We start from the raw sequence: 27,374 nt of genomic DNA, 5'->3' as shown, positions 1-27,374 counted from the left end.
GAAAAAATCTCCATCTACACTTACCTGTCTACGAGAATTTATGTAATCTCTCATCTTCTTAATCCTTTTCTTCTTTCTGTTGACACAAAAAACAAACAATAATAATTTCATGGCTCCTTAACTGTTAACACTTTTATCATTGCTAAACTTAAATTCTTTTAAATTGTACAACTAAATCAAGATGTATAGGTGAGTAGACATATTACACAAATCAACTTCACCTGGAATCTGTGGTGCAGCAGTTTCTATTGGTACCCCTACCATCAATAACAATTTCAGACTTTCCAACAATGTTTTTTTTGGGGGGGAGGACTGGAAACCTTATATGGACTTTTTTGTTGAAAGAAGAAAAAATTGAATTGATGATTTTGGGATTCGGGGATTAAGAATGGAAGAAGAGAATGGGGAAAAATTAAGATGATAATTACTTGATAGAAAGGCAGAAAGCATAACTGTATGTGGTTTTTTTAATGTCCTTTTTATCTTATTTCTATCTCTCTTTTTTTGTTTGTTTTGTATACTTTTATTGGATTGAAATATCTATATTTATAAATAATTTCAGACTCTCAGTGAAATTCAGAATGGGAGTCTGAAAGACAGAAGCCTGGAACAAAAGCCACATTTTTATGTATTAGCAAAGGTCCATTGACTAACTTATAATTGAACATTTTCAACCAATTGCTGCAGGTTGAGGCATGGAAAAAAGGTTTTCCTTGGCAAAAATCAGCAAGATAGGTTCCTCTAAATGCTTCTATGCCAGCTTCCAGAGAATACAACATCCTTATCATTCTTTCTATGGAAATCAGCATGACGCTAACTTGATAATCTACAGGTAAAGCTTTAGAACTCATGCCAGTGTACAGAGTTTTTGGTGCATTCCACCATAGTATAGAATAATATCTTACCTTCTATGACGAATGACCACAATAGCTAGGATTAAAAAGGCAGCAATTCCAACAATCAAAATCATGTGCAGCTGAGTAATCCATGGTGCTGCAAAGGAAATATGGTAAATATAATTAATAAGGGGAAAAGTTGATTTTCTGAATAATACATAATCAGATGGCATTTCAGATAACTTATGCTCTGAATAAGGAAGATTAAAATACGCAAGAAGAAATGAGAAGAACAAGAAGACCAGAGCAGAGTGTATGGAATGCAGGATAATGGCTAATCTTTTGAGATAATTGTAACTATCTCATTGTAATTGTAACAACTTAGAAAATCGAGCTGTTCCACTTTAGCTGACATTATTTTGAGCACAAACAGTGCCATGCTTGTAGCCATGTAGTGTTTATGGAAGAGACTCCATGAAGTAGTCCAAGTGTATGAAGGCTAAGTACAAAGAAAGAAAATTGTTGGGCTCCAAGGTGATGAAAAAGATTCAAAATACATTATATTTTGTTGATCAGGCATCATGACATCCTTCTGTGAGCAGCTCCTGGCACATGTTCATATGAGATCATTGGGTTTGCTAACCCTAGACCAGTGTTTCTCAATCTTGGCAACTTTAAGATGGGCTGACTAGGGAATTCTGGGAGTTGAAGTCCATACATCTTAAAGTTGTCAAGATTGAGAAACCCTGCCATAGACCATAACAGCACAGCATTGCTGGAGAAACCTGTGGCTTCTAGATGTAGCTCAAGGGCTGCTCCCAACAGTGCTAGTCAGCACAGCCATTTGGAGGGAGTCTTCAAAGTCCAGTTCTGTACAGCCATTGGTTCTTCTTCCTCACCTTCCAATATGGAGTTACCTCACCTTACAATATGAGTGAAGATCTTTCAATCACAGATAGCTTTCAGGGCGTGTTCTTTATCTTAAGCTTCATTTCAAGAGGTGTTAAGATGGGGGGGGTGAAAAAAGAGTTTGCGTCCAGGACAGTATCAAGGGCTTCCACAAAGAAGAAACCCTCCAAGATAGTCATCTGAGAACAGGATATTAAGGATGTTCAATTTTTGTACTGTTAGCAAATAATACAATTCCTGCTTTCTGTGTTAAGGCAGGCTTTAGATACTATCTCTTAATAAGAACCCTAGAGCATCTATGACACTTCCTTTAAGGGTTACTTTCTTTAAATAAAAAATGAAAACAAGAAAGCCTGCAAGGAGATAGCCTATATCAGTGTTTCTCAACCTTGGCAACTTGAAGATGTATGGACTTCAACTCCGAGAATTCTGGGAGTTGAAGTTCACACATCTTAAATTTGCCAAGGCTGAGAAACACTGGCCTACATGTTATATCTGGAGATTCAAATCTCAAAGGCTGAGGAGGATAACAATTGTCCAAAGAGCCTAATCAGACCCATCTTCCGAAAATCCAGGTAAAGCTGATTTTTAACACCCCAGACGACCTTCTGAGAAATAAAGCTGAAACACTGTGTTTCCAGGCTATTCCTGAAAGCTATGCTGCGGAATAAGCATATCACTGGTGTGTGACTTCAAAAGCTGAAAGAGCCAACACACTCTCGATTGGAATAATTCTCAGCATACAAAAATGAGGTTTAATGCAGTAACTGTCACTAATCAGATGGGAATTGCTGGCCCTTCTCTTTTCCTGGCATAAAATCCTACGGCAAGTTATATTTCTCAATCTATTTTTAAAACTCATTTGCTGCAGCTAAAGTACTGAGGCTCTGTGTTTTGCAGGGCTAAATAATGTGTCCTCACTTAATCCAGGCAGAAGATTCTACAGCATCTCTGGGACAGAATCATTTCAGAAGAATGCGGATAGTAGGACATGAATTTTATTAGGGGTTCTGGGGTCTAGGTGTCCCCTTCAAAAATGCAACAAATCTTAGGCAAAATTAACTAATATCTGGGGCTTCAGATTCCAGTCACCCATTCCTCTTATCCCATGCAGATGCCTAGAACTGTGCAGTCCAGAGCTTTCAAATGACCTCCCAGCGAAAATTGAAAATTGAAAGCCGGCAGCTTGTTTACAGGAAGTGAGAGTGAACGGAACGTTCTCAAGAGAAAGCAAACAGAAAACTGAAGGTTCAGATCAGCCGATTCAACATGTAGGAAAATGCTAATATCTTCAAATTTAGCACAAAAATAATAACAGGAGAGACAATTGTTTAGTCTCAATCTTTGTTTCCTTTGGAAGGAAAATAAAATCCAAAACTTGAAAGAATTTTTTTATTAAGAAGTAAACCCAAAAATAACATTAAGCACCAAGGTAGCCAGCTTCTCCTCACTGTAAAAAGCCTCTCTTGGGGTACATGTGCTTAAAAAAACACAAATTGGTGATTAAGAAATGGGGTGGCTGAACTTAGTGTCCTTTTAAGGCTACAGTGCAGCTTGGAAATGATGAAATCCCATGCCTCCCAGATGATTCACCAGGTGAATGTGAAGCTCAGTTTGCAATCTTCTGGCTACAATCAGCCATTTTGGAGGACAGATGGGGTGATTCCAGGAATTCTCCTTAATCCGGAGAATGTGTTTGGGCTTCAGAAAGACCTGCCTGAGCCCAAAAAAAGTCACTGTGCACAGTTCTGCCCACCAAGCCAGTGGGCACAGTCATTCAGTCCGCCATTCCCACCGGAAGCCTCACACCTCCAGTTTCAAAGTATTTGTTCAGAGCTGGCATGGGGGAGAGAGCTGGCTGACTGGCTAGGTGACTGAACAGGGTTAGTGCTGGATAGCACATAACCCTATGGATGGTATCTTCTTCAGAGTCCCTCAACCCTTGACCCCTGCCATCAACTGCATAGAGGCCACTTGGGCTCAGCAACCAATAGAGATCCATCAAGGCATCCGCATCAGTATTTTGGGGCATCCATGATTTGGAGTAATGATTTGGTGTTCAAAAATGGTTTCAACCTTCCCCCACTCCAAACTCTGCAGAAAGAAACTACCAGCTTTGCTGCAAAGTCAGTAGGAAAGTTGCAAACTCAAGACAACTTGGGCTGCTTATCAGGGCCATTTGTAGATCTGCCAGCATTCTGCTATCTGGCTAATAATAGCTGATGGGGTAGTCTAGTTTCAGAATGATCCTGGTTTTATAGTCATTATTTATTTTATTTAATTCAGAATCTTTTAAAAAATAATGAAGTTTTAGAATAAATAATGCCAGGATGCTCTTTCTTTCTTTGTAGTGACTGATATGCAACCACAGGAAGTTTTGTGTCTTTTTCTTTTCTTTGTTTTCAGGATTTCAAGGCTCACATAAATATCCATCTGTTTTAATATAAAAGCCATATTTCTTAGAAACCAAATGTAGAAACCAGAGGTACATCACATGTTCTGACACCCATCCCATCTGCAAGGGGGAAATACGTATTAAGCGTGCCTTGTTGTTTAGCCCTAGAAACGTGTGGGTGAGTGATTTCAATCTTCACTGCCCCTCGATTGCAGCTCTATAGAAGGAACACTGACAGGCTTGACAGTTACAACACACTCAGCCCAAACAAGCAGGTAGAGCCACTTGTTAGGTGCTTTGCCACGAAAAGGTTTACAATGTTTGCTAAGAATACAAACTGTAAGAACAGGTCTGGGACAGCAAGAAGTACTGAGCCATGTACCAGATGAAGCAAAGGTGTGCTATGCTTAAGCAGCAGTTCCACCTCTGTGAGTTTCCTCCCTTGTGTTTTTCTGGTAAAACAGAAACTCATCCAGTTTTGCCACCTTCAAATATTCCACCTTTTTTCTGGAATTTGGCCCTTCCCTATGCCGTTTGCTCAGGAACAACAATACTGGAGTTCCTAAACTGGCTAAGGCTGCTTTGAAATATAAAAGAGCTTTTAATCAACTGTGCTGCCACACACTTAGAGGATGAGCATTCATATCATATGATCCAGAATCAGGATCAGCAGCACAGCAGTCACAAAAACCATGAAATCCAGGCAGAGAGCAAAGGAGCTCCAAAGGATCGCTGCCAGCAAACAATGAAACCGATTCTATTAAAGGTGATAAATGAGGTACATGAAAAGGGAAAAAAAGGCAACAACTGAGAATGGCTGAGGTTGACGATGAGGAAAAAACATCAGGGTTGCGACGGACCAGTCTGTGAAAGGAAGCTTCTGCCTTGATTCTATGTTCCAGCAATACCATTCTGATTGGGATGCATCGTGATCAAGAAACCTTATATATTTTATGGCTCAAAAAAAAAAAAGAGGGGCTTGCAAGTTTATTGTCACTGTCTGTTATTGCTACTAATGTTAACATTGTTATGTTCATATTCACTTGGTTTCCTGCGCAAAGTCTTCTCTACTTTTTCTCAATCCTTCTATCGCAGGCAGTGTATTATTTTTCTTAATTATTTTCTAACCGACTTTGGCTGGCTCGATACTTCCCTCTTTTACCAAAACTGCTGAGAAACTTGTAGAAGAAAAGACAAGGATTAGTAGAAAAGAGAAGTGTAAAAAGGCAGGAAGAACAGGAGAAGATATAGAAGAGTGGAGAAGGAGGCCTGCTATCGCTTGGGCTCTCTAGACAAGATACTTAGATATCTCTAGACAAGATATAGACTACTGTAATGCACTCTACATGGAGCTGCCCTTGAATAATATCCGGAAGCTACAACTGGTCCAGAAAGTAGCCGTGTGGGCAATTTTAGGTGCCCCAAGGTGGGCACATGTAACACCTTTGCCACGCGAGCTGCACTGCTCCCAGTTTGCTTCCAGGTCCAATTCAAGGTGTTGGTTATCACCTTTAAAGCCCTACATGGCATGGGGCCAGGCTATGCCTCTTCCCCATCACATCGATTCACCCCACCTGGTCATGCAGAGAGGGCATGTTACGGATCCCATCCATAAAAGAATTCCATCTGGTGGGGTCCAGGAAACAAGCCTTCTCTGCGGTAGCTCCTGCCCTCTGGAACATGCTTCCCCTAGAGGTGAGACAAGCCCCCTCTTTATTGGACTTCCATAAACAACTAAAAACCTGGTTCTGTCATCATGCCTGGAGCAGGAAGGGGGACAGTCACACGTGGGGATGGCTAGTGCCCAATACTCACAGATTGAGGTATAACATTTTGCCATCAGAATTTTTATTATGTTTATGTTTATTATGTTTACTGTTTATCTATATTATATTGTATTTATAAGGTCATTGAATTTTAAATTTTGTTTTATTGTAAGCCGCCCAGAGTCCCTCCTTTGGGGGGGAGATGGGCAGTGGTAAAATTTGATAAATAAATAAACAAAAATACCTGGACCCCAGGTTTGGAGTGGCCTATTCAGCTATGGTGGGAGCTCTCCTAGACTGAAATTAATAGAAGGGCAGCAAAACTAGGAAGAGGTTGTTGCAAAGGGATCTCAGAAAAGAGCTTAAGCTCATAAGTGGTAAGAAGAGAAGAGATATTTTCCTGATACTCAGATGTACTCTTGGGCCTGAGCCATAACTCAGCCAGAACACTTGCTTTGCAGTGTGTTCAGTTTGTGGCATCTGCAGGTAATTGGAAAGGATCACAGCAATGAAACACGTCTGCCTGACATTTTGGAAGCTGCGGCCAGCTGGAGTCAAAACAATACCGATTGAATAGACTGTGGTACAAGGCACCTTTGTAACTTCAACATTTCCTTTGTGTTAAAGCAAACTGTTATCTGACCCAGGGAACCCATGAGAAAACTTTCTATGAACAAACTAAGTATGGACACCACTGTCTTGGCCCTTTCTTAATTTGATGTCGAGAATCCAAGAGACAGAGCTCTACAAATGCAAAAGGCAAAGGTTTTTTTTTTTTAAAGTGGGGCTTCCATCCTCAGTGTGACTTGTGTGTTTCAGTGTTATTCTAGGACACAGATCTGGTTATTCTTCATTGCTTAAACTGATGGAGAAGGTTTTTCATTTAGTTTGACATCTCTCCCCTTTGCAACATTTCCTTCCTAACACCTTTGCAACATTTCCTTTCCTGCCTACTCTTTAACCATTCAGTCAAAGGTAATGCTTTCATTTTTTTTTCATTCTCTTTTGTTCTTCAGATGTTTACCAGTTATAGGACAATTTAACATATATTTATTTAAGAGCATTGCAAAGGTTTTGCTAACATTTTCTTTACAGAGTTCGCATTCTGTAAAGAGTCTATGGGAGTGGGCATAGACTCCCATATAATAAATAATAAGTTTAGAATAATAATAATAATTCTATGCCTTAACTTACCATGGCTATTAATGGTCAGTTTTATCCAGCCAGTTCCATTTTCTCCATTCACCTTATTGTAAGAATAGCGGTACATTCCAAAGTCAGAAGCTGTGACATGCCAAAGGACAATTGAATTGTTTCTTTCAGAGATACAGTCTACACGGTTTTGATAATCTGAACCATAGATTGACATTTCAGAATCAACACACTGGATTATAAAGTCTACACAGTCAAGTTGGACTCTTTCCAATGTCACTCGATTCACTGCTATATCAGAGTCATACCAATATGTAAAGGTAACATTTTCTCCTAATTCAGTAGTCACATGATGATTTGACGAGTCTGGAAGCTCAAAAGGCCCTGTTTTGAAGATAATAATAAAAGTAAGGTGTTGAGAGAATGGGATAATGTTATTCATAAAGTATTTACGTTCAGAAATGTTACCTGGCTTTTCTGCTTTAGAAATACTCAAAACAAATGACAAGTTAATTAAAGACAGAAATATAAATTCAAGTAACACTTAAAAGCACCATTTAACAAAAAGAAGTCTATGCATCTATAACATCAGTTGATCAAAAAGATGAGAACCAGTTAGATTTCTTGAATAATGCCAGGAAATATTACAGAAAAAAAATATCCATTACCTTACACTTAAACTAAAAGAATTGGAGGTAAATAAATCTTGGATGGAAAGTTCTTCCATAAAATAGAAACAACCACCAAACAAGCCAACTTATATGTGAATACTAGTCTGGGAAGTCTGGGTAGAAACTGTGAGGGAAGCTCTCTAGCTGTTTTGGAATAAGAGGGCTACTGTATGGTCTCTTCTTTGAGATCCAGTCACAACTCTAGCTGATTGATTTTGGACCAACCGTGGTTTGCAAAAGGTCCTCCAGTGCAGGATTCCATGCTGACAATTAGAATAATAAGAGGTAAAATGGGCATGGGACAATCTGAAAAGGTTAGGGTTACTTGCAGGTGTCCCAGCTGAAGCTGAAGAAATGTTCTTTATGTGACAACATTCTCAAGGTACAGCCATAAGGATTAAGAAGAGCCAGGGTGAGCAACACTCCCAAGCTGAATGTCCACTTTTTCAAAGGGAAGGCAATCATCCAGTGTTTCTCAACCTCAGCAACTTTAAGATGTGTGGACTTCAACTCCCAGAATTCCCCAGCCAGTTCACACATCTTAAAGTTGCCAAGGTTGAGAAACACCTATCCAGAGAAACAGACAAAAATGGTCAACTTCATCCTTTGCCAAGAATAATTCTATCTTATCCAAATTGCATTTGAGTTGATTAACCCTTCTCAAAATGGAAGCAAATGTTATGTGCAATAATGAATATTGTTGACACATTTCTTTCAGTCTCTCCCACCCACAATTACAAAGGCAGACAACATGGGCAATTGAGAAAGTGAAATCAGAGGAATTTTAGAGCTCCCTACCTGGTCTATCTAGAAGCAACAACTAATCTCAGTGAACTGTGGAAACTTGGATATTTGTGGCATAACCTTGCAAGAGAAAGCAGTTTACTTGCTCCCTACTGTGTTTCAGATATTGAGCAAAATATTGTTCTGTACCTTTGGGCTTTCCAAACTAAATAATGGATTTATTATCACTATAATTTGACTCTCACAATTTATTATACCTGCTTTTTTTCTCTTTTATTTCTTGCATTTTATGATATGTTGCAAATAATTCTTTTTAACTATACATTACACCAGGTTCCTAATAATTGGTTGGTATAATTTATGTATTCAATAAATAAAAACAGAGGAAATATTAATCATTCTGTTTAATTTCCTAAAATGAGAAGTGTTATTAAAAGAGAAGAAGTTGTTAAACATGTGTGATCACTCCAGGAGTGTCCACAAGGGAGTCAAAAAAGTCAAGATGGCAGCTGCAACTGCACCATTGAAGCTCCACCCTTCAGGCTGTTTTGATCTTTACCTTGGTGGGACAGAAGCATTCCTTAATACACATTTACCTAGTATGACTGTAATAAGTTGTCTAACATGGATGGAATTTTACACACATTTCCCATATGTGTCTGTCTTTCCCTCTGTATATGCACATTTTATGCAATTTTCCTAACTATATTATGACTTTTATATCACTACTGTATACATTATGCTATGCAAGGGTTTGGTAATCAAGCTAGAAGAAAATGGTGAATTGCTTTTCATTTCATCCCAAATACCCTTTTCCACTTTGAGTGGAAAGGAAACATCTGCAAGGAAACTGGAGCTGAAGGAAATTGGGAGCTGCTAGGAAAGAGGAGTGTGATAGGACTAGTACAGCTTTTAACTTTTTTCCACCCTTTGCATTTGACTCAGGACAATTTTTTATAATTCCTGAGTGCAAGAAACACAACTCCAAACACATATTTTTAATATATTCATCTACTTTTTTTCTTCATCAGCAGATAGTTACAATAGGAAAAAAAAAGAATCATGTCATACCCTCTTCATTGATTTGAAAGCATGCATGTCCTTTTTATGGCTACCGTTCACTGGTTTGCCTACTTTCAGATTTATGGCTTCTTAAGCCACAGATTGGCTTTTCAGTTTTCTTTCTGCCACACAACCACCTCATATTTCTGTCATTTAAACTGCCTTTTAGTGGACTGTAATAGTTATAGAGACTTGAAATCTTGACACATGACACATTAGCCATGCTGTTTATTCGTTTAGTCGCTTCCGACTCTTCGTGACTTCATGGACCAGCCCACGCCAGAGCTTCCTGTTGGTTGTGAACACCCCCAGCTCCCCCAGGGATGAGTCCGTCACCTCTAGAATATCATCCATCCATCTTGTCCTTGGTCGGCCCCTCTTCCTTTTGCCTTCCACTCTCCCTAGCATCAGCATCTTCTCCAGGGTGTCCTGTCTTCTCATTATGTGGCCAAAGTATTTCAGTTTTGCCTTTAATATCATTCCCTCAAGTGAGCAGTCTGGCTGTATTTCCTGGAGGATGGACTGGTTTGAGCTTCTGGCAGTCCAAGGCACTCTCAGAATTTTCCTCCAACACCACAGTTCAAAAGCATCGATCTTCCTTCTCTCAGCCTTCCTTATGGTCCAGCTCTCGCAGCCATATGTTACTACAGGGAACACCATTGCTTTAACTATGCGGACCTTTGTTGTCAGTGTGATGTCTCTGCTCTTAGCTATTTTATCAAGATTTGTCATTACTTTTCTCCCAAGGATTAAGCGTTTTCTGATTTCCTGACTGCAGTCAGCATCTGCAGTAATCTTCGCACCTCGAAATACAAAGTCTTTCACTGCTTCTACATTTTCTCCCTCTATTTGCCAGTTATCAATCAAGCTGGTTGCCATAATCTTGGTTTTTTTGAGGTTTAGCTGCAAGCCAGCTTTTGCACTTTCTTCTTTCACCTTCATCATAAGGCTCCTCAGCTCCTCTTCGCTTTCAGCCATCAAAGTGGTATCATCTGCATATCTGAGATTGTTAATGTTTCTTCCAGCCATTTTAACTCCAGCCTTGGATTCCTCAAGCCCAGCATGTCGTATGATGTGTTCTGCATACAAGTTGAATAGGTAGGGTGAGAGTATACAGCCCTGCCATACTCCTTTCCCAATCTTAAACCAGTCCGTTGTTCCGTGGTCTGTTCTTACTGTTGCTACTTGGTCGTTATACAGATTCTTCAGGAGGCAGACAAGATGACTTGGTATCCCCATACCACTAAGAACTTGCCACAATTTGTTATGGTCCACACAGTCAAAGGCTTTAGAAGAGTCAATAAAACAGAAATAGATGTTTTTCTGAAACTCCCTGGCTTTTTCCATTATCCAGCGGATATTGGCAATTTGGTCTCTAGTTCCTCTGCCTTTTCTAAACCCAGCTTGTACATCTGGCAATTCTCGCTCCATGAATTGCTGAAGTCTACCTTGCAGGATCTTGAGCATTACCTTACTGGCATGTGAAATGAGTGCCACTGTTCAATAGTTTGAACATTCTTTCATGTTTCCCTTTTTTGGTATGGGGATATAAGTTGATTTTTTCCAATCTGATGGCCATTCTTGTGTTTTCCAAAATTGCTGGCATATAGCATGCATTACCTTGACAGCATCATCCTGCAAGATTTTGAACAGTTCAGCTGGGATGCCGTCATCTCCTGCTGCCTTGTTATTAGCAATGCTTCTTAAGGCCCATTCAACCTCACTCTTCAGGATGTCTGGCTCTAGCTCCCTGACCACACCGTCAAAGCTATCCCCGATATTGTTATCCTTCTTATACAGGTCTTCTGTATATTCTTGCCACCTTTTCTTGATCTCTTCTTCTTCTGTTAGGTCCTTGCCATCTTTGTTTTTGATCATGCCCATTTTTGCCTGGAATTTACCTCCGATGTTTCTAATTTTCTGGAAGAGGTCTCTTGTCCTTCCTATTCTATTGTCTTCTTCCACTTCCACATATTGCTTGTTTAAAAATAATTCCTTATCTCTTCTGGCTAATCTCTGGAATTTTGCATTTAGTTGGGCATATCTCCCCCTATCACTGTTGCCTTTTGCTTTCCTTCTTTCTTGGGCTACTTCTAGTGTCTCAGCAGACAGCCATTTTGCCTTCTTGGTTTTCTCTTTCTTTGGGATGTATTTTGTTGCTGCCTCCTGAACAATGCTGCGAACTTCTGTCCAGAGTTCTTCCGGGACCCTATCTACTAAGTCCAGTCCCTTAAATCTATTCTTCACCTCCACTGCATATTCCTTAGGAATATTAGTGAGCTCATATCTAGCTGATGTGTGGGTCTTCCCTAATCTCTTTAGTCTGATCCTAAATTGTGCAATAAGAAGTTCTGTCATGTTCACTGTTTCAATGTGCACTGTGCATTGTAACGTTTCACATGCCATGGTGGTGACGCGTGTTTCTGTTTGGGAGGGAGCTGCTGTGAAACCTTGTGCCAAGCTCTGTATCTATGTTCATTTCAATGGAATGTGTTTGGGTTATGTGCTCTGCTCAAGGACCTTTCCCACAGACCATCAGAAGCTGGTAGGAGCACCTGGGATTGTGAGCCTGGGAAGATTCTACGGGGGGAGGGATCTTGTTTGCACTGAGGGTTTTTTAGTTTGTATTTGGTGCACTTTTTCCATTCTCAGCTTTCTTTGTGATCCTGCATACTATTCTTTAATAAATCAGATATCTTTATGATCCTGTTTATGAGTCTGATGGTGTTTTAGAATAGGCAATCCTTAAATAATGCTGAGAATCACCAAAGTTGTACCATTAGCACCTACCAAGTTTAGTTTCTTGTGAGGGAAAACAGTTAACGATGGCCAAATCCAAACCCATGACCGGGAGACTCGAGGAGCCGACTAGCTTGATGCCCGAGTCAACGGTCAGGAGCGGAGAACTGAGCCTCACCCCAGAACCTTCAGGTTCATGGCAGGATTCGAGTTCCAGTCCTGAGGGAGAGGAATCCAAAGATGGGAGAGCACCAGAGCAACCGGCACCCAGCGAATCGCCCGCAGAGTTGATCACCTGGATGAAATGGGAGAACCCCAGCCAGGGATGTCCCATGCATCCTGGAAGTATTGGTTCCCACTGACCCCAAACATAGAATCTACCATGGTATCAGAAGGGAGACAGCCTAACACGCGAGGGAGGGAGGAATCTCAAACCCCTGAAAGGCTAAGAGTGGTAGAGGCCAAATTAGAATCGATGGAGCACATGCTAAAAGCCCTGTCTCTGTCATGGGGGGGGGCGGGCAGCCTAGGCGCAAAGGAGATTCCAGCTCCATGCAATCATCCTCCATCCCCTCACTCGGACCACCGGTGGAGCGGGGCCGGAGACGGCGCCGGGATGAATCTCCACCCTGCAGAGCTTGTCCATCAGTGTCCCCACCGCAAGACAGGAGAACTACTGTAACCTGGGGCCCAACCACTCAAGCAGCCGCTAATTTAGCTCCAACAGGAGCGGGGGTGCAATACTTTTCTGTCAAGTTTGACGGGGATCCAACTAAGTTGTCTTTCTTCCTCACTAATGCTAAAGTTATATGAAACAGTTTGGACCATGCTTCCCTTCCGAAGAGGCTAAAATAACTGCCATTGCCACCAAGCTGAAGGGACGAGCAGCTGACTGCTATGTTCAATTAAGTGAGGCTGACTCCCCTGAACTTGAGTATTTTGAGGACTTCATGTGGACGTTAAAGCTGCATTTTGAGGATCTTCTGGCCAAGGCAAGAGCTAAGAAGGCACTGAAGGATCTTACCCAGGGCCAACTGTCTGTAGCTGATTACGCCCTGGAGTTTAAGGCTTTAGCTGGGAAAATCCCCGACTGGTCTCGGTCAACCTTAATAGAACGATTTAAAGAGGGACTCAACCAGGACGTCCTGCAGTGGGTGTTGTGTAGAGATGACCCAGAGACATTGCATGAATGGATCTGTCTGGCCAGCAAGGCTGAGCACGCCCAGCATACCTACATGCAAACCAAACAACGTGAAAAGCAACCAGCCACCATGAGGGGATCCCAAAGAGCTGCAACTGCTACCTGGCCAGGCTATAGAGCCTGGGAAGAGGAGAGAGATCGGCGCTATGTGAAGGGTCAGTGTCTCCAATGCAGAAAGGAAGGGCACTGAGCAGCTGATTGCTCAAAAGCCAAGGCAGGAGACCAAGCGGGCAAACTGCTGGCCAAATCGCCACCCTCATCGTGGCAGATGACGGCAGCCAAGGGGGTGGCTGACGCTGTAGAAGTATCCTACTTCTCGAGAGAGGCTGAAGACGACTCTAAGGAGCCGGCGGGAAACGCCAGCCACCTGCCATGAAGAGCGCCTGCAGGCAGGTGGAGGATGATGGGCGCGAAGATGCTATGGTGAGTGCTGACTGTCCCACTCTAGCAGTAAAAGTGAAATTGGGCTCCCGCACAAAGACTACAGAGGTCTGGGCTTTAGTGGACTCTGGGTGTTCCAGGTGTCTGATTCACCCTGATCTGGTTGCTGCTTTGGACCTGCCTAGCTTTCCCCTCCAGCAACCTTTCATCTTCACACAGTTGGATGGTTCAACGGTGGCGGGGGGGGGGCGGCAAACCATTTCCCTGGAACTGTCGCAATGCCAATGGGCAGCCACCATGAGACTTTAAAATTTATAGTAGCACCCGTTGGCAACCCCTTAGTAATTCTGGGAATTCCCTGGTTGACTTATCGAAGCCCCCATATAAATTGGGAACACAGAACTCTGACTTTTAAGGATAGGTTTTACCAAGCCCCTACCGCGGAGAGGGCTTCAGGAGCGGGGGTTGGAAGGGCTGCAATTGCCACACCACACCCTAGTTTGGCATGTTTAGAGGGCTTGCCTGATCGATACCAAGATTTTGCAGACGTTTTTGGAGAAATGGAAGCAGATCAGCTACCCCCTCATTGGAAAACTGATTGTGCCATAGAGTTGATTCCTAATGCTCAATTGCCCAAGCCAAAAATTTATCCAATAACTCAGAAGGAGCTTGGGGCATTGCGGGACTTTATCAACAAAAATCTGTCAAGGGGGTTTATTGAACCTGCAAATTCCCCAGTTGGGGCCCCTGTGCTATTCCGGGAAAAGAAAGTTGGCACACTGCGACTCTGTACGGACTATCGGGGGTTAAATTCCATCTCGATCTGCAACAAATATCCTCTACCACTAATGAAAGACATGTTAGCCCATTTGTCAAAGGGCAAGATTTTCTCCAAGCTCGACCTTTGTGAAGCCTATTTTCGCATCCACATACAAGCTGGAGATGAATGGAAAACTGCTTTTAATTGCCCATTGGGTTCATTTCAGTACAAAGTCCTCCCTTTTGGATTAGCAGGGGCGCCTGGAGTTTTCATGCAATTGATTAATGAAGTATTACATGATCATTTGTTTAAAGGGGTCCTGGTTTATCTGGACGATGTGCTCATTTACACTGAATCTGAGGAGGAACATGAATGCCTTCTCAAACAGGTGTTAAGTAAGCTTAGAAATGCCAAGCTTTATGCCAAGCTTTCCAAATGTGAATTTCACAAAACCCAACTTGACTATCTAGGCTACAGGGTATCTGACAAAGGCATTGAGATGGACCCTGGAAACATTCAGGCAATTTTAAGTTGGGAACGTCCCCACACCCGGAGGCAACTACAAAGTTTCCTAGGGTTCAGTAATTATTATTGGCAGTTTATCGAGGGATTTGCTGAGATTGCTTTGCCCTTTACTGACTTGCTACGTACCAAGGGTTTGGGAGAGACATGCAAGGTAAAAAAACCCTGGGGCAGTGCTGAATTGGACACCTGAATGCCAGGCGGCATTCGAGAAGTTAAAAACCCTCTTCACTGCTGAGCCTATTTTACAGCACCCCGATCCTGAATGCCCCTTTGTAGTCCAAGTTGATGCTTCTGACTCCTCAACTGGGGTTATATTGTTACAGAGGGATTCTGACAATCACTTAAAACCCTGCGCTTATTTGTCTAGAAAATTTTCTGAAACTGAACGCTGGTGGCATGTTTGGGAAAAGAGCCTTTTGCTGTAAAAGCTGCTTTGGAAGCCTGGCATCACCTCCTGGAAGGCGCTAAATGCCCTTTCGAGGTTTGGACTGATCACAGGAATTTGGAAGCCCTCTGCACCCCCCAGCATCTCAGTCCTAAACAAATTCGCTGGGCTCAATTTTTCAGTCACTTTAACTTCCAGTTAAAATTTATTCCGTGAAAGAAAAACTTTCTGGTCGATGCGTTGTCATGTTTACCTCAGGACTCTGACCACGTGGCAGATATAGTGGGGACTGTTCTTACTGAACCCAAACTGGGCTTGGTTGCCATCACCTGAAGCTAGACCCATGCACAGGCAACCCCGCCCCCAGCCCCGTCTGGGAGGCGAAAAATTGCAAGTTCCTTGTCAATTACAGAAGGACTTTCTCCAGGAACTGAAATCTGACACTTGGTTGCTAGCTAATAGAGACAATGTTTCTTTTGAAGACAGTCTGGCGTGGGTGGATCACCGCCTTTATGTGCCTGAAACTTTAAGGGCTGATGTTTTGCAGTGTTCCCATGATGATAAACTTGCTGGACGCTTTGGTTTTGTCAAAACATTGCATTTGGTCCACCGTCAATTTTGGTGGCCAACCTTAAGGCGTGATGTAAAGGACTATGTTGCTTCCTGTCCTGTTTGTGCCATGTCAAAGCGAAAAGGGGGGAAACCACAGGGGCTTCTGCAGCCAGTGGCCAGCCCATCCCATCCCTGGGATGAGATTTCTATGGACTTTATTGTGGACTTACCCGCCAGTCAGAATCAAACTGTCATTTGGGTTGTAAAAGATTTTTTCTCCAAACAAGCCCATTTCATTCCATGTGCGTCCATCCTGTTGGCCCCGCAATTGGCCCACCTATTTCTCATCCACATCTACTGTCTCCATGGTAGCCCCTCCTGTTTGGTCACTGACCGTGGGACACAGTTCACTTCCCAGTTTTGGAAATCATTTTTAAAATTGATTGGCACCAAACAGGCATTGTCCACATCGTTGCATCCTGAGACTGACGGATCTACAGAGGTTTTGAACTCTGCCCTCAAACAATTCCTTAGAGCATACATAAATTACCATCAAGACAATTGGGTGGACTTGTTGCCCTTTGCTGAGGTGGCTTACAACAATGCTGTCCATCAGAGCACCGGGCAGACCCCTTTTCGTGTGGTTTCTGGTCATGACTTTGTTCCTATCCCTGAGCTGCCACAAGCCCCTCCCCGGTCCTGTTCTGCCTCCGACTGGGCTGTTAAGCTGGCTGATTCCTGGCCGGTGATTCAGCAGGCTTTGGCTGATGTCCAGGCTGCTTACAAGTTCCAAGCCGATAAACATCGTTCTTTGCAACACGATTTCAAAATTGGGGATCAGGTTTATCTTTCTACCAAATACATCAAGTCCCCACAGCCCTCAAAAAAGCTTGCTCCCAAGTTCATTGGTCCTTTCCCTATTGTTGGTCTTATCAATCCAGTTACTGTTAAGTTGGATCTGCCTCACAATTTGAAACGCTTGCACCCTGTTTTCCATTGCAGCCTGCTCAAGCCTGTCTACCACTCTTCCTGCTGGCATCCCCAACCTCCTCCTCCTGCTCCGATCATGATTGACGGGCAACAGCACTTTGAAGTCAAGGAGGTCATTGATTCTTGCAAGCTTCGGGGCACCCTTCAGTACCTGATCTGCTGGAAACACTTTCCTCATCCTGAACAGGTGCCTGCTTGCCACGTTAATGCTCCTGATTTAGTTAATTGTTTCCATTTGGCTTACCCATTAAAACCTTCCCCTTAATGCTTTCTTTCTTTTGGGGGGGGGCGGTATGTCATGTTCACTGTTTCAATGTGCACTATACATCGTAACGTTTCACATGCCATGGTGCTGATGCGTGTCTCTGTTGGGAGGGAGCTGCTGTGAAACCTTGTGCTAAGATCTGTATCTATGTTCATTTCAATGGAATGTGTTTGGGTTATGTGCTCTGCTCAAGGACTTTTCCCACAGACCATCAGAAGCAGTTAGGAGCACCTGGGATTGTGAGCCTGGAAAGATTCTATGGGGGGAGGGACCTCGTTTGCACCGAGGATTTTTTAGTTTGCATTTGGCGCGCTTTTTCCATTCTCAGCTTTCTTTGTGATCCTGCATACTATTCTTTAATAAATCAGATATCTTTATGATCCTGTTTATGAGTCTGATGGTGTTTTAGAATAGGCAGTCCTTACAAGTTCATGATCTGAACTACAGTCAGCTCCAGGTCTTGTTTTTACTGACTGTATAGATGTCCGCCACCTTTGGCTGCAAAGGATGTAGTCAATCTGGTTTCGGTGTTGTCCATCTGGGGAAGTCCATGTATAAAGCCGTCTCTTAGGTTGTTGGAAGAGAGTGTTTGTTATGCAGAGTGAGTTGTCTTGGCAAAATTCTATCAGCCTATGTCCTGCTTCGTTTTGTTCACCCAGGCCATGCTTACCTGTAATTCCAGGTGTCATTTGACTGCCCACCTTAGCATTCCAGTCTCCCGTGATGAAAAGAACATCTCTTTTAGGCGTGTTGTCCAGTAGGTGCTGCAGATCCTCATAGAACTGCTCTACTTCAGCTTCTTCAGCATCTGTAGTTGGGGCGTATATTTGGATCACTGTGATGTTAGATGGCTTGCCCTGAATTCGAATTGAGATCATTCTATCGTTTTTGGGATTGTATCCAAGCACTGCTTTAGCCACTTTACTATTAATTATGAAGGCTACTCCATTTCTTCTGTGGTCCTCTTGTCCACAGTAGTAGATCTGGTGGTCATTTGATGTGAAGTGGCCCATTCCAGTCCATTTCAGTTCACTGACGCCCAAAATGTCTATCTTTAATCTTGACATCTCACCAATAACCACATCCAATTTCCCCTGGCTCATAGATCTTACATTCCAGGTTCCAATGGTGTGTTGATCCTTAGAACATCGGATTCGCCATTCACCACCAGCACCGTCGGCTGCTAGCCATCCTTTCGGCTTTGAGCTAGCTGCGTCATCACGTCTGGGGCTAGTTGAACTCATCCTCTGTTCCTCCCCAGTAGCATTTTGACCATCTTCTGACCTGGGGGTCTCATCTTCCAATGGTATACCGACATATCTCTGGTTGTACTGATCCATTTAGTTTTCACGGCAAGAATACTGGGGTGGGTTGCCATTCCCTTCCCCAGGGATCGCATTTAGTCTGACCTCTCTGTCATGACCTTCCTGTCTTGGGTGGCCCTTCACGGTTTAGCTCATGGCATCATTGAGGTGCTCAAGCTCCAGCACCATGACAAGGTAACGATCCTTTGCTGAAGCACATAAGCCATAGTTATTTTAAATTATTTTCTATCACATAGCATATGTCCATGCATGAAAAATTATGGACATACAACTCTAAATTTTCAGTACATACTAGCCTTTTAAGATCTATTTTCATACTGCCTAACTATGCTTGATGGCTTATACAGCTCTTCTCTAACTTGATGTCCTCCAGCTGTTGTCCATCAGTTTCCATAATTCTTGGCCAGATGAGCCATTCATTGTGCTAACTGGGGGACCCTAGGACTTGAAGGTCAACACATCTGGAAGGAGCCAGGTTGGGAAAGTCTGAGTTTATAGTTTCTGCATTAAAATGAATTGGCCTAGGATTCTTGGTAAGACCTTAGGCTAAGATTGTTCCACGGTGAGGACAGAGAACAAAGGAAGAATAACTTGTTCCTAACAATGATCCAGAAGACTGAAGCCTTCTGAGAAATTTACCTTCTCCTTTTCATTAAAAAACTTCTAAAAGTGGAGGAAAGGAAATCTCATGTTTCTGACATTATGCCATTGCAGATAAATTCTGAACTACATTCATGCTACAATGGATGACAACAAATGGTTACCACAAAACTATAGACATGAACTGAAAATTGTATCAAAACTGTAGTCACAGATTTAATTCATAAGAGAATTTGAATTAAATCTGTTCATTTTTGTGTCAGCCAAATTTACAAATATTTAGATTTGGCTTTGACATCAGCTATAGAAGGCAAATGTCTAGTTCCTCATGAGTTTCAAACATTGTCCTAATTATTTTATCCATCTTCCTGTCATGAAGGACTTTCTAAGCATGAACCTTCCTGTTCTATTGTTCATTAGGATTTATTCAGCGTCTAAACTGGGGACTCTAAAACAGCCATCTCCAGTCTAAGTATCCTTTGTCATCCCAGAACTCAATGGCTATTTGGGGAATCCAAAGAGTTGTGTGTATATACATTTATTTACAACCATGTGTTTTAGCAGAATTCATATAAAACTACAACAATCCATATCAGTTCAATACATCCCCTCTAATATTAACAGCAGTCAACACTGCTTTCGTAACTTCCTTGCGGCCTTTGCAAACAATGCAACTTGTTTAGTTATATGTTCATCAACATCAGACAACAGTATCCTCCGTCATCCCCAAACTCAATGGATATTTGGGGAATCCTAAGAGTTAAAGTCCACACATCAGGAGGACATCCTGACTGGGGAAGGATCTAGAAGTTAGCAAAGTCCAAAGTGAGAGGCAATTGAACTTTCAGCTATGACAAAGTTAGTTAATGAAAGAGTGCCAGGAATACAGTCTGCTTCGTTCATGTGGAAACATACAATAGCAGCTTCCAAAATTAAAGGCTCCTAGCAGCTAATGGAATAAATAGCAGTGAGTATAATTAATCTGAAACGTCTACAAACAAAAGCAGTAATTCCTTTGGTACTATTTTTTTCTTCTTTAGGTAAAGTATCTACAGTACCTGTGAAAAGTCCATCTCAAGAGCCTTTGAATCACTGTCTAAACCCACCAGCAATGCTCTTTAAGAGCAAAATTGCTCATTGTTAAAGAGGAAGATTAATATACTTTCAATCTGACATTTTTGGTTGAAGGCGACAGAAAATATTGCAAATGCCATGAAAGCATAATGCATAATTCTTAAATTATTTTATAAGCCAAGTGGATAGCTTGAGCAGAGACACATTTGTAGTAAAAAGGAAGAATGGAAGAAAGAACTTTTCTTTCTTTTTTCCCCCCCACTTTTACTACCACTGTGTTTCAAGGTCTCCTGCTATGTACAAATGCATAGAAATATTTTTGTTCTGTTAAGAGAAATCCTTTCAAGATCAGGTAACAGGGAAGTGAAATCTCTTGAATCTTTTTTCCCATTTGAATCTTCTTTTTCCAAATAAATTCTCTCTCCCTTTCTTTAATGACATTGCAAAGGAATGTTTAGCCTAGCGAAAAGAATTCAGAATTCCATGCAGCGAGGAAATGAGGAGCCATTTTACAGTGCAAAACTGATGGGCAGATGAACAAGGAATAGCTACTCTATTTCTTTCACTTCCAAGTTTTTATTTCCCGGGAAAAAAAAAGTCTCCCTGTTATATGCAAGTGATGGGAGGCTCCAAAGTGGGGGAAGAGGTGTATGCAAGAGAAAGAGAGATGCTTTATGTTTTGTACTATTCCACCATTGTAGAATAAAGCACAGTAGCCTGGATTCACACACTGAACTAAGATAAACTTTAGTGCATAAGCCACAATGGCTGCATTCACAAGACACACAAAACCCAAACCAAACAAGCCACATTCATTCTTTACACTATGAGTGAACCCAGTCAGAGATGGATACCGTATCTGTAAAGGAATGGTGGATCTGAGAGATGATGTTTTGCTATGCTATTCCAAAAATTATAATTATTGTTTGATAGAACTAATGAGTTAGAAGTGACATTGGATATTATCTAGTCTAACCCCTGCTCAGTGCAGGAGTTAACCAATTAAGCATTTGGTGAAAAAGTTAAGATCTTCTTTTCCCTTGGCAGCATCCCAGCTTAAAAATTCCACCCCTTTTCCTTTTCCTTTAGAAGTTACCCACTATCAGTGGTTATGGGTGATTAATGGGCTGCCTCAGACTCAGTGTAATATCTCAGGGAAGGTAGGAAAAGTTCACCCGAGGACATCCTCAATGAAACTTGATTTCCTTTTGACCATAAAAGCAAATATCCAGAATTTGAATTCATCAGTAGTTTATAATGTGAAAATAAACAGATTTACCTTACCAGATTGAACAACATGTATCCTCTTTTCCCAGATCCCATATGGAAAAGTATGAAAGGAGCATTGGTAAAAACCAACATCTTTCTCACTAGTGTTGCTAAAAACCAAGGACTTGTTGTTTAAGGTAAGGTTAGTGACTTGGACTCTGGCCTTATAGTTGCTTTCTATATGCAAATCATAAGGCAGCCTGAAGACTGCAATGTTCCATTTCTTTTCATCCTCTTCTTTCTTCCATTCCACCTGAGCAATAGATGCATTCTTTGGGCAAACACATTTAAGAGCCATGGCACTGGAGAGCAGTACAGTTGAGTCCACATGTTTTCCTTCTGCCATGAAAGCAGCACTACCTAAAACAGGACATTTTTATTTTGTTAAACATGGAGTCCCCAAAATACACAATTAACGCATGCCGCACCGACTGAACAAAATGTTTCTCCCAACCCAAACCCTTTATAGTTGAAGAACAAGCTCAGCAAACCCATCTCTGAAGTTATTACTAACAGCAATATGATGAAGTTATAATATTGGCTACAATTCTCTATTCTCCAATTCACTTTGAACATACTGGGGTTCACTTCTAAGTAAACTTCGTAGGATTGCAACACCAGAAACAAATAGAAATGGTCTGACTTCTATCTGAATAAATTACTTCAAAGCTCCATAGGTTTCAAAGGAACTTAACAGGAAGTAAGCAAGTGTAAGACCCACAAGGAAGACATTTATTAGTTAAGAAACGAGTCTTACCTTGATAGGATTGTAGAAGAACAATCACCAGGATCACAAGGCAATTCATCTTCAGTGCAACTAAAAGGACCGAGAGGGCTTCATCTGTGCTTTCTGTGTTTCCTGCCCACGTGGTTGGGATGGTAGTATTTTTATCTGACTGAAGTGAGCAAGCAAGACAAAGGGCTGCATCACTTTTGGAAGCTTTTGTAGTGTGGGAGTGTCTGTACAGAGACACAGGAAACTCACTGACCCTTTCTGTTCCTAAAGCCAGGGCTCTTCTCTATCTATGTAGCTTAAGAATAATTCCATAACAATCTAAGACACCATAGTCTACTTTCTTACCTTTCAGATCAGTTCCAATACTACCTCTGCACACTAACTCTCTGCTAAGAGAGTTGGTTGGTGTTGGTTGGTTGGTTGGTTGGTTGGTTGGTTGATTGATCAGCTTCCTGAAGTGGTTCCTTTTTTCTCACAGTTGGGTTTTTCTCTCTCAGAGTTTAGATTGGAAGCTTTGGGTGCACTTTGCTGCTATCTGTAAAACGGTGCCTACTGACACTTATGTCCCTTCCCTCCTTCCTTCCTCCCTCCCTCCCTCCCTCTGATAAAAGGGACATTTTTTGTTGCAAATAAATCTCTTTGTCAGGGGACTCTTAAAGCCTCCCCTTGGCTTCCATTCCAGCCAAGTAAACTAATTCAATTTGCCCCCATCAATTGGGCTGAACCAATGAAGCCTAAATATATTGTCTTGACACACAAGGCAGTCACTGAATTTGAGAATAAATCTTTGCTGTGTATATACTGACCTTAAAAGGTGTTACCTTGTAAAAAAAAAACTCCCTTCAAGAGCAAAAGGGGCTGATTCAGAGATGATTTACAGTTACACCTCAAAGTTTGGCACAGAAAATAACTTTGCATTGTAAGATATTTAACCGAAGATTGCTAGTTCCCTGACAATTGTAATGATTGGGTATTTTAATCAATACCAGTCTTTAATAGTCTAATCATAAACTGTATTTAAGTGAAATGTATGTTCATTCTTACCTTTGTCACATTCTTGTGGCTAGGTTTAGGCTACCTAGTCTTTAAGCCATTCAGAGTCGCTATTAAGTCAGACAGCTTTGAAATTGAAATAATAATTAACATGTTTGCCGGGTTTGGGACTACCACTTTCATAGGCCCCATCCACAGTTGCTGGGTAAGCAGTTCAAAGGTTGGTACCCCTAGTAGTTCAGAGGCAGGAAAGTCTGCAAAAACTGAGTTGACCTAGACTTATGGGTGGAGTTATATATCTCCCACTTCATTTTTTAGAATCACTAACACATTCCCATTCTCCAACATAGGAAAGCTCCTAGTTATTCCAATAGATGTAAATCTTGGTTAGCATCCCCTCATCGTTTTTGCTCAGACCACCAGATCTAGCAGAGAGGGCATTCTCCAGGTCCCCTCTATTAAACAATGTCATCTTGTTGTACCCTGGAGTCATGCCTTCTCAGTAGCAGCACCTGCTCTGTGGAACAGCATCCCCCCAGAGATCTGGATGGCCCCGACCTTGATAGTCTTTCATAAAGCTCTGAAGACCTGGCTGTTCCTCCCGACATTTGGGCCAGATGGTTAGATGAGCTCTGCTATTGTCAATATGTATTTTCCCCCTGTGAGTAGGATTATTGTTTATCCTTGAGTGCCTGGGGTTACATGTTGTTGGTTTTTCTGTGTGTTTTTAATCCTTGTAAGCTGCCCAGAGTACCTTGTGTGAGATGGGTGGCTATATCAACCAACCAACCAACCAACCAACCAACCAAATTCAGTTTTAATCCAATAGACAAAAGCTGTATATTAGACAGCAAATATAGATCATCAAGTTATAAAAGACATCTTAACAGTACTATAAGGAATGACATTGGCTGAAACATAATTTCCCAGTCTGTATCACCTAGCTGTGAAATGGAGATACTGGAAAACAAGATAAACATTTCATTGTTCATGTTGTAATGTTCCAAGGATGATATGCAGAAATTCCATCATATTTAATTTAAAGTTACTCAGTAAAATGCTACATAAAAGGCTCTACCCAGGACAGCAGCACAATGTGCTTTCCCATATCAGGTATATTATCCAAGGGCTGCAAAGTAGCATGCCAACATAAATTATGCCTTGCACTATACCACCATCAGAGGTAGGTAGTGATTATGATTTGAAGAGGTGCATAAAACAGGACAGGATTAGCCAGAGGCAGCAGCAGCACAAGGATCTTGCTGTAACTTCCCCAACATTTGGAACTCCACATTTCATCTGCTTATCCTATCATTTGTATTGTCTTTCCTTCTTAAATCAGATAGCTATTCTGAGATTTTAATTTCTCTGTGAAAAGTCCTGATTGATTCTGGCAAAGAGTCCTGACTGGAAGCTGCAGAAATGCTGAAGAGAAGGAAAGCCTGCTTCTTGTCTGAGATGGACTTTGTACTTTTGCAGACTCCAAGGAGAGCAGACAATAAAAATTGCCATTTGATCAAAGGCACAGCTTTGTCTTAAATTAAGGATATTCAACCCATTCCTACAAAACATGCCTCTTGATACGTAAGTTTTGCTGCAAAAAATCTTTCTATCTGAGGACATTAATTTAGCTTGCTTTGTCAGGCAGATGGCTTTTACAATAACTACCTTGTCCTTCTTGGTGTATTGTTTTTCCACCCAAAGGACATTTTCTAGTTGGTATTGGAGAATGATGGGGGCTTCAAGGCTGTCCATATTTCCCAGGTAGCGTCAAGGAAGGCTTCGTTGGCAAGGGCATTGCTATGTGTGCTTCTGATTCTTCTTCACAGAATGGAAGATGCTTCATTTCAGGAAGTCAGACTGCAATTAATCTCTGTTAGCACAATCTAAATCAGTGTTTCTCAGCCTTGGCAACTTAAGATGTGTGGACTTCAACTCCCAGAATCCCCCAGCCTGGGAATTCTGGGAGTTGAAGTCCACACATCTTAAAGTTGCCAAGGTTAAGAAACACTAATCTAAATTGTAGTTATCCAACATGGGATTGCGAAGGGCAAGACTGGGCCAAGGTTATAATTTGAAGTTTAACAAGGTGTCTTGAATTTTAATAAATTTGTGATTAAATTGATGTGAGAGGTTTATTTTAAATTTGAATACCTAATGCTTTCATCAAACAGGTGAATACAAGATGATCCACAATATATTAGAAGGGGGGTGTGATGTGATCAAAGCCTGGCCCTTTTTTACATGCATGTGATGCATGTTAAAGAGAGGTGGAAATCCAAATGAGCCTTTATGCCCACCATCTTGGCTTTAAGGAGGGGTGTCTGGCTGCTCCTTTGCCACCAATGCATTTCTGACCTAAATGCTTGAATATTTGAGTATTTCCAGTATGGGAAAAAAATATAGTAATTTGGCGACACATGGTTGTCTGATGCCTCTGTGTGATGTTTTGCAGCTGAAATATTTGCCCTTTGTTGCAGTTGCAACTGACAAATTATCTTTAAATCTATGGTTTTTAGCAAGCAACCCACAGACTTAACTTGCTATTTCCACTATGCTAGAAATTTCCTCCACAACACACAGAATGTTCCACACACTGTGGTCACACTTGCCATTTTTTTCTTCCTAAATTTTGAAGCCTCAACTACAGTTATCATAGAAAAGGTCATGTTGCTGTTAAGTCTTTTCCTTTCATTTATATTTTAAAAATGATTTTTATCCCATTAAAATATCCAACAATAACTTGAAATTTAGGAGATGCATGTACACTGCACGTACAACTGTTATCTAGGACACAGTATCTTCCAAAGGAATCTGTTCACATAATCAACTGGGATTGGTAGACATTAATTGGTGAATTATTAAGAGATAGTAAACATGCTGTAAGCTTCCTGTCAAATGGTATTTGATTGTATTAAAATCAAGAAATAAAGAGAGCAAACTACTATTAAAAAAAAATAGCTTGAGATCATTTTTCTGGTGCTCTGGTATATGCAAAAACTTAAGCCTCAGGCATAAATTTCTATACCAAGTAAACACCACCATTTATGGTCTTGCATATAATGCTGGTATATTCTCTTAAAAAACTGATTCTTATGGCGGCTATACCTCGTTTTGAACTTTCAGATCAGCATTTAATTGTGGGAATGTGACCAAACAGAAATTATTAGATATAGCACTAAAATCACTATCAGTCAGTGAGTCAATCAAGCATCTGGTTTAGAAAATGGCCTTCATTCAGTCTTCCTTTTCAATGAAGCCCCATTTTATTAGTTTCTACTTCTTTGAAACAATGGTAAATCAAATGAAGTAACTGAAAGCTACCTAAATTATACAACAGAGAAGTTAAAAGACATACAGATTGATATGGTTTTGCAAGTGATGCTTATTTTGCTAGAAAATAATGATCAAAAACTTTTGATCTTTTTTTTGGGGGGGGGGCTGGCTGGGAAATGAATGAATGAATGAATAAAAAGAACCAACTATTATGCTAGTTTGTTGCTCTGAACATCAGTAATTAAATACCTTCAGCAAGATCCAAAGCAGATGCACACTATTGAACAGTACTGAAATGTAATTTTTGCATTTCAAATTCAACTAAGGGGATGGGGATCCACAGATTATATTTTTCTTCTTAAATGCACATGGATTTAAAATATTATTTATGTTAAAGCAAGGCACTCAGCATTGTGACTATGAGACAGAAGGTGATTGAAGGGAACTTAATGTTTCGTTGATCTCTTCACAACTTCCCAGGGAAAGGAGCAATATAAAGTGTAAGATCAGATTACTTGACTTGGCATCTTAAGCATGGCAGAGTGAATATTTCACTATCGGTCAAACAATCCTGTTCTGTTTTCTTTTTTTAAAAAGCAACCTATGTGGCAGGCTAAACATATATTAGCATATTTTACATCTCAGGTTTACGTTTTTCCCACCATGATCTTTTCCCCCTCAAACTCTTCTAGAAACATTTGACTATCACTGACGTCTCCATGGTCTTCCATGGTCCTGGCTAGAGGGCAGCAACAGATGCAGAGTCCC

At 41.3% G+C, this 27,374-nt stretch overlaps 1 protein-coding gene across 1 annotated transcript; it reads right to left on the bottom strand.

Moving 5' to 3' along the window:
* Positions 1–901: 901 nt before the first annotated feature.
* On the bottom strand, positions 902–27,337 carry CD226 (CD226 molecule). The gene is made up of 5 exons (XM_063299953.1): positions 27,258–27,337; positions 22,359–22,561; positions 21,617–21,961; positions 7,101–7,442; positions 902–993 (listed from the first exon to the last, which is right to left on the bottom strand). The coding sequence occupies exons 1-5, from the start codon at positions 27,335–27,337 to the stop codon at positions 902–904; spliced, it is 1,062 nt and encodes a 353-aa protein (XP_063156023.1).
* Positions 27,338–27,374: the final 37 nt, after the last annotated feature.

This window comes from Candoia aspera, chromosome 3 (assembly GCF_035149785.1).
Source record: "Candoia aspera isolate rCanAsp1 chromosome 3, rCanAsp1.hap2, whole genome shotgun sequence".
NCBI classification, from domain to species: Eukaryota; Metazoa; Chordata; class Lepidosauria; order Squamata; family Boidae; genus Candoia; species Candoia aspera.
Note: the sequence above shows the minus strand (reverse complement) of the source record. Positions and strands in the feature narration are given on the sequence as shown.

Excerpts from the sequence above, each read along its gene's own strand:
- CD226 (XM_063299953.1), bottom strand. The coding sequence starts at position 27,337 with ATGGAAGACCATGGAGACGTCAGTGATAGTCAAATGTTTCTAGAAGAG. Across the intron at positions 22,562-27,257 it reads AAGATCATGGTGGGAAAAAC|ACACTCCCACACTACAAAAG; the intron begins GTAAACCTGAGA and ends GTCTCTGTACAG. Across the intron at positions 21,962-22,358 it reads TCTTCTACAATCCTATCAAG|GTAGTGCTGCTTTCATGGCA; the intron begins GTAAGACTCGTT and ends GTCCTGTTTTAG.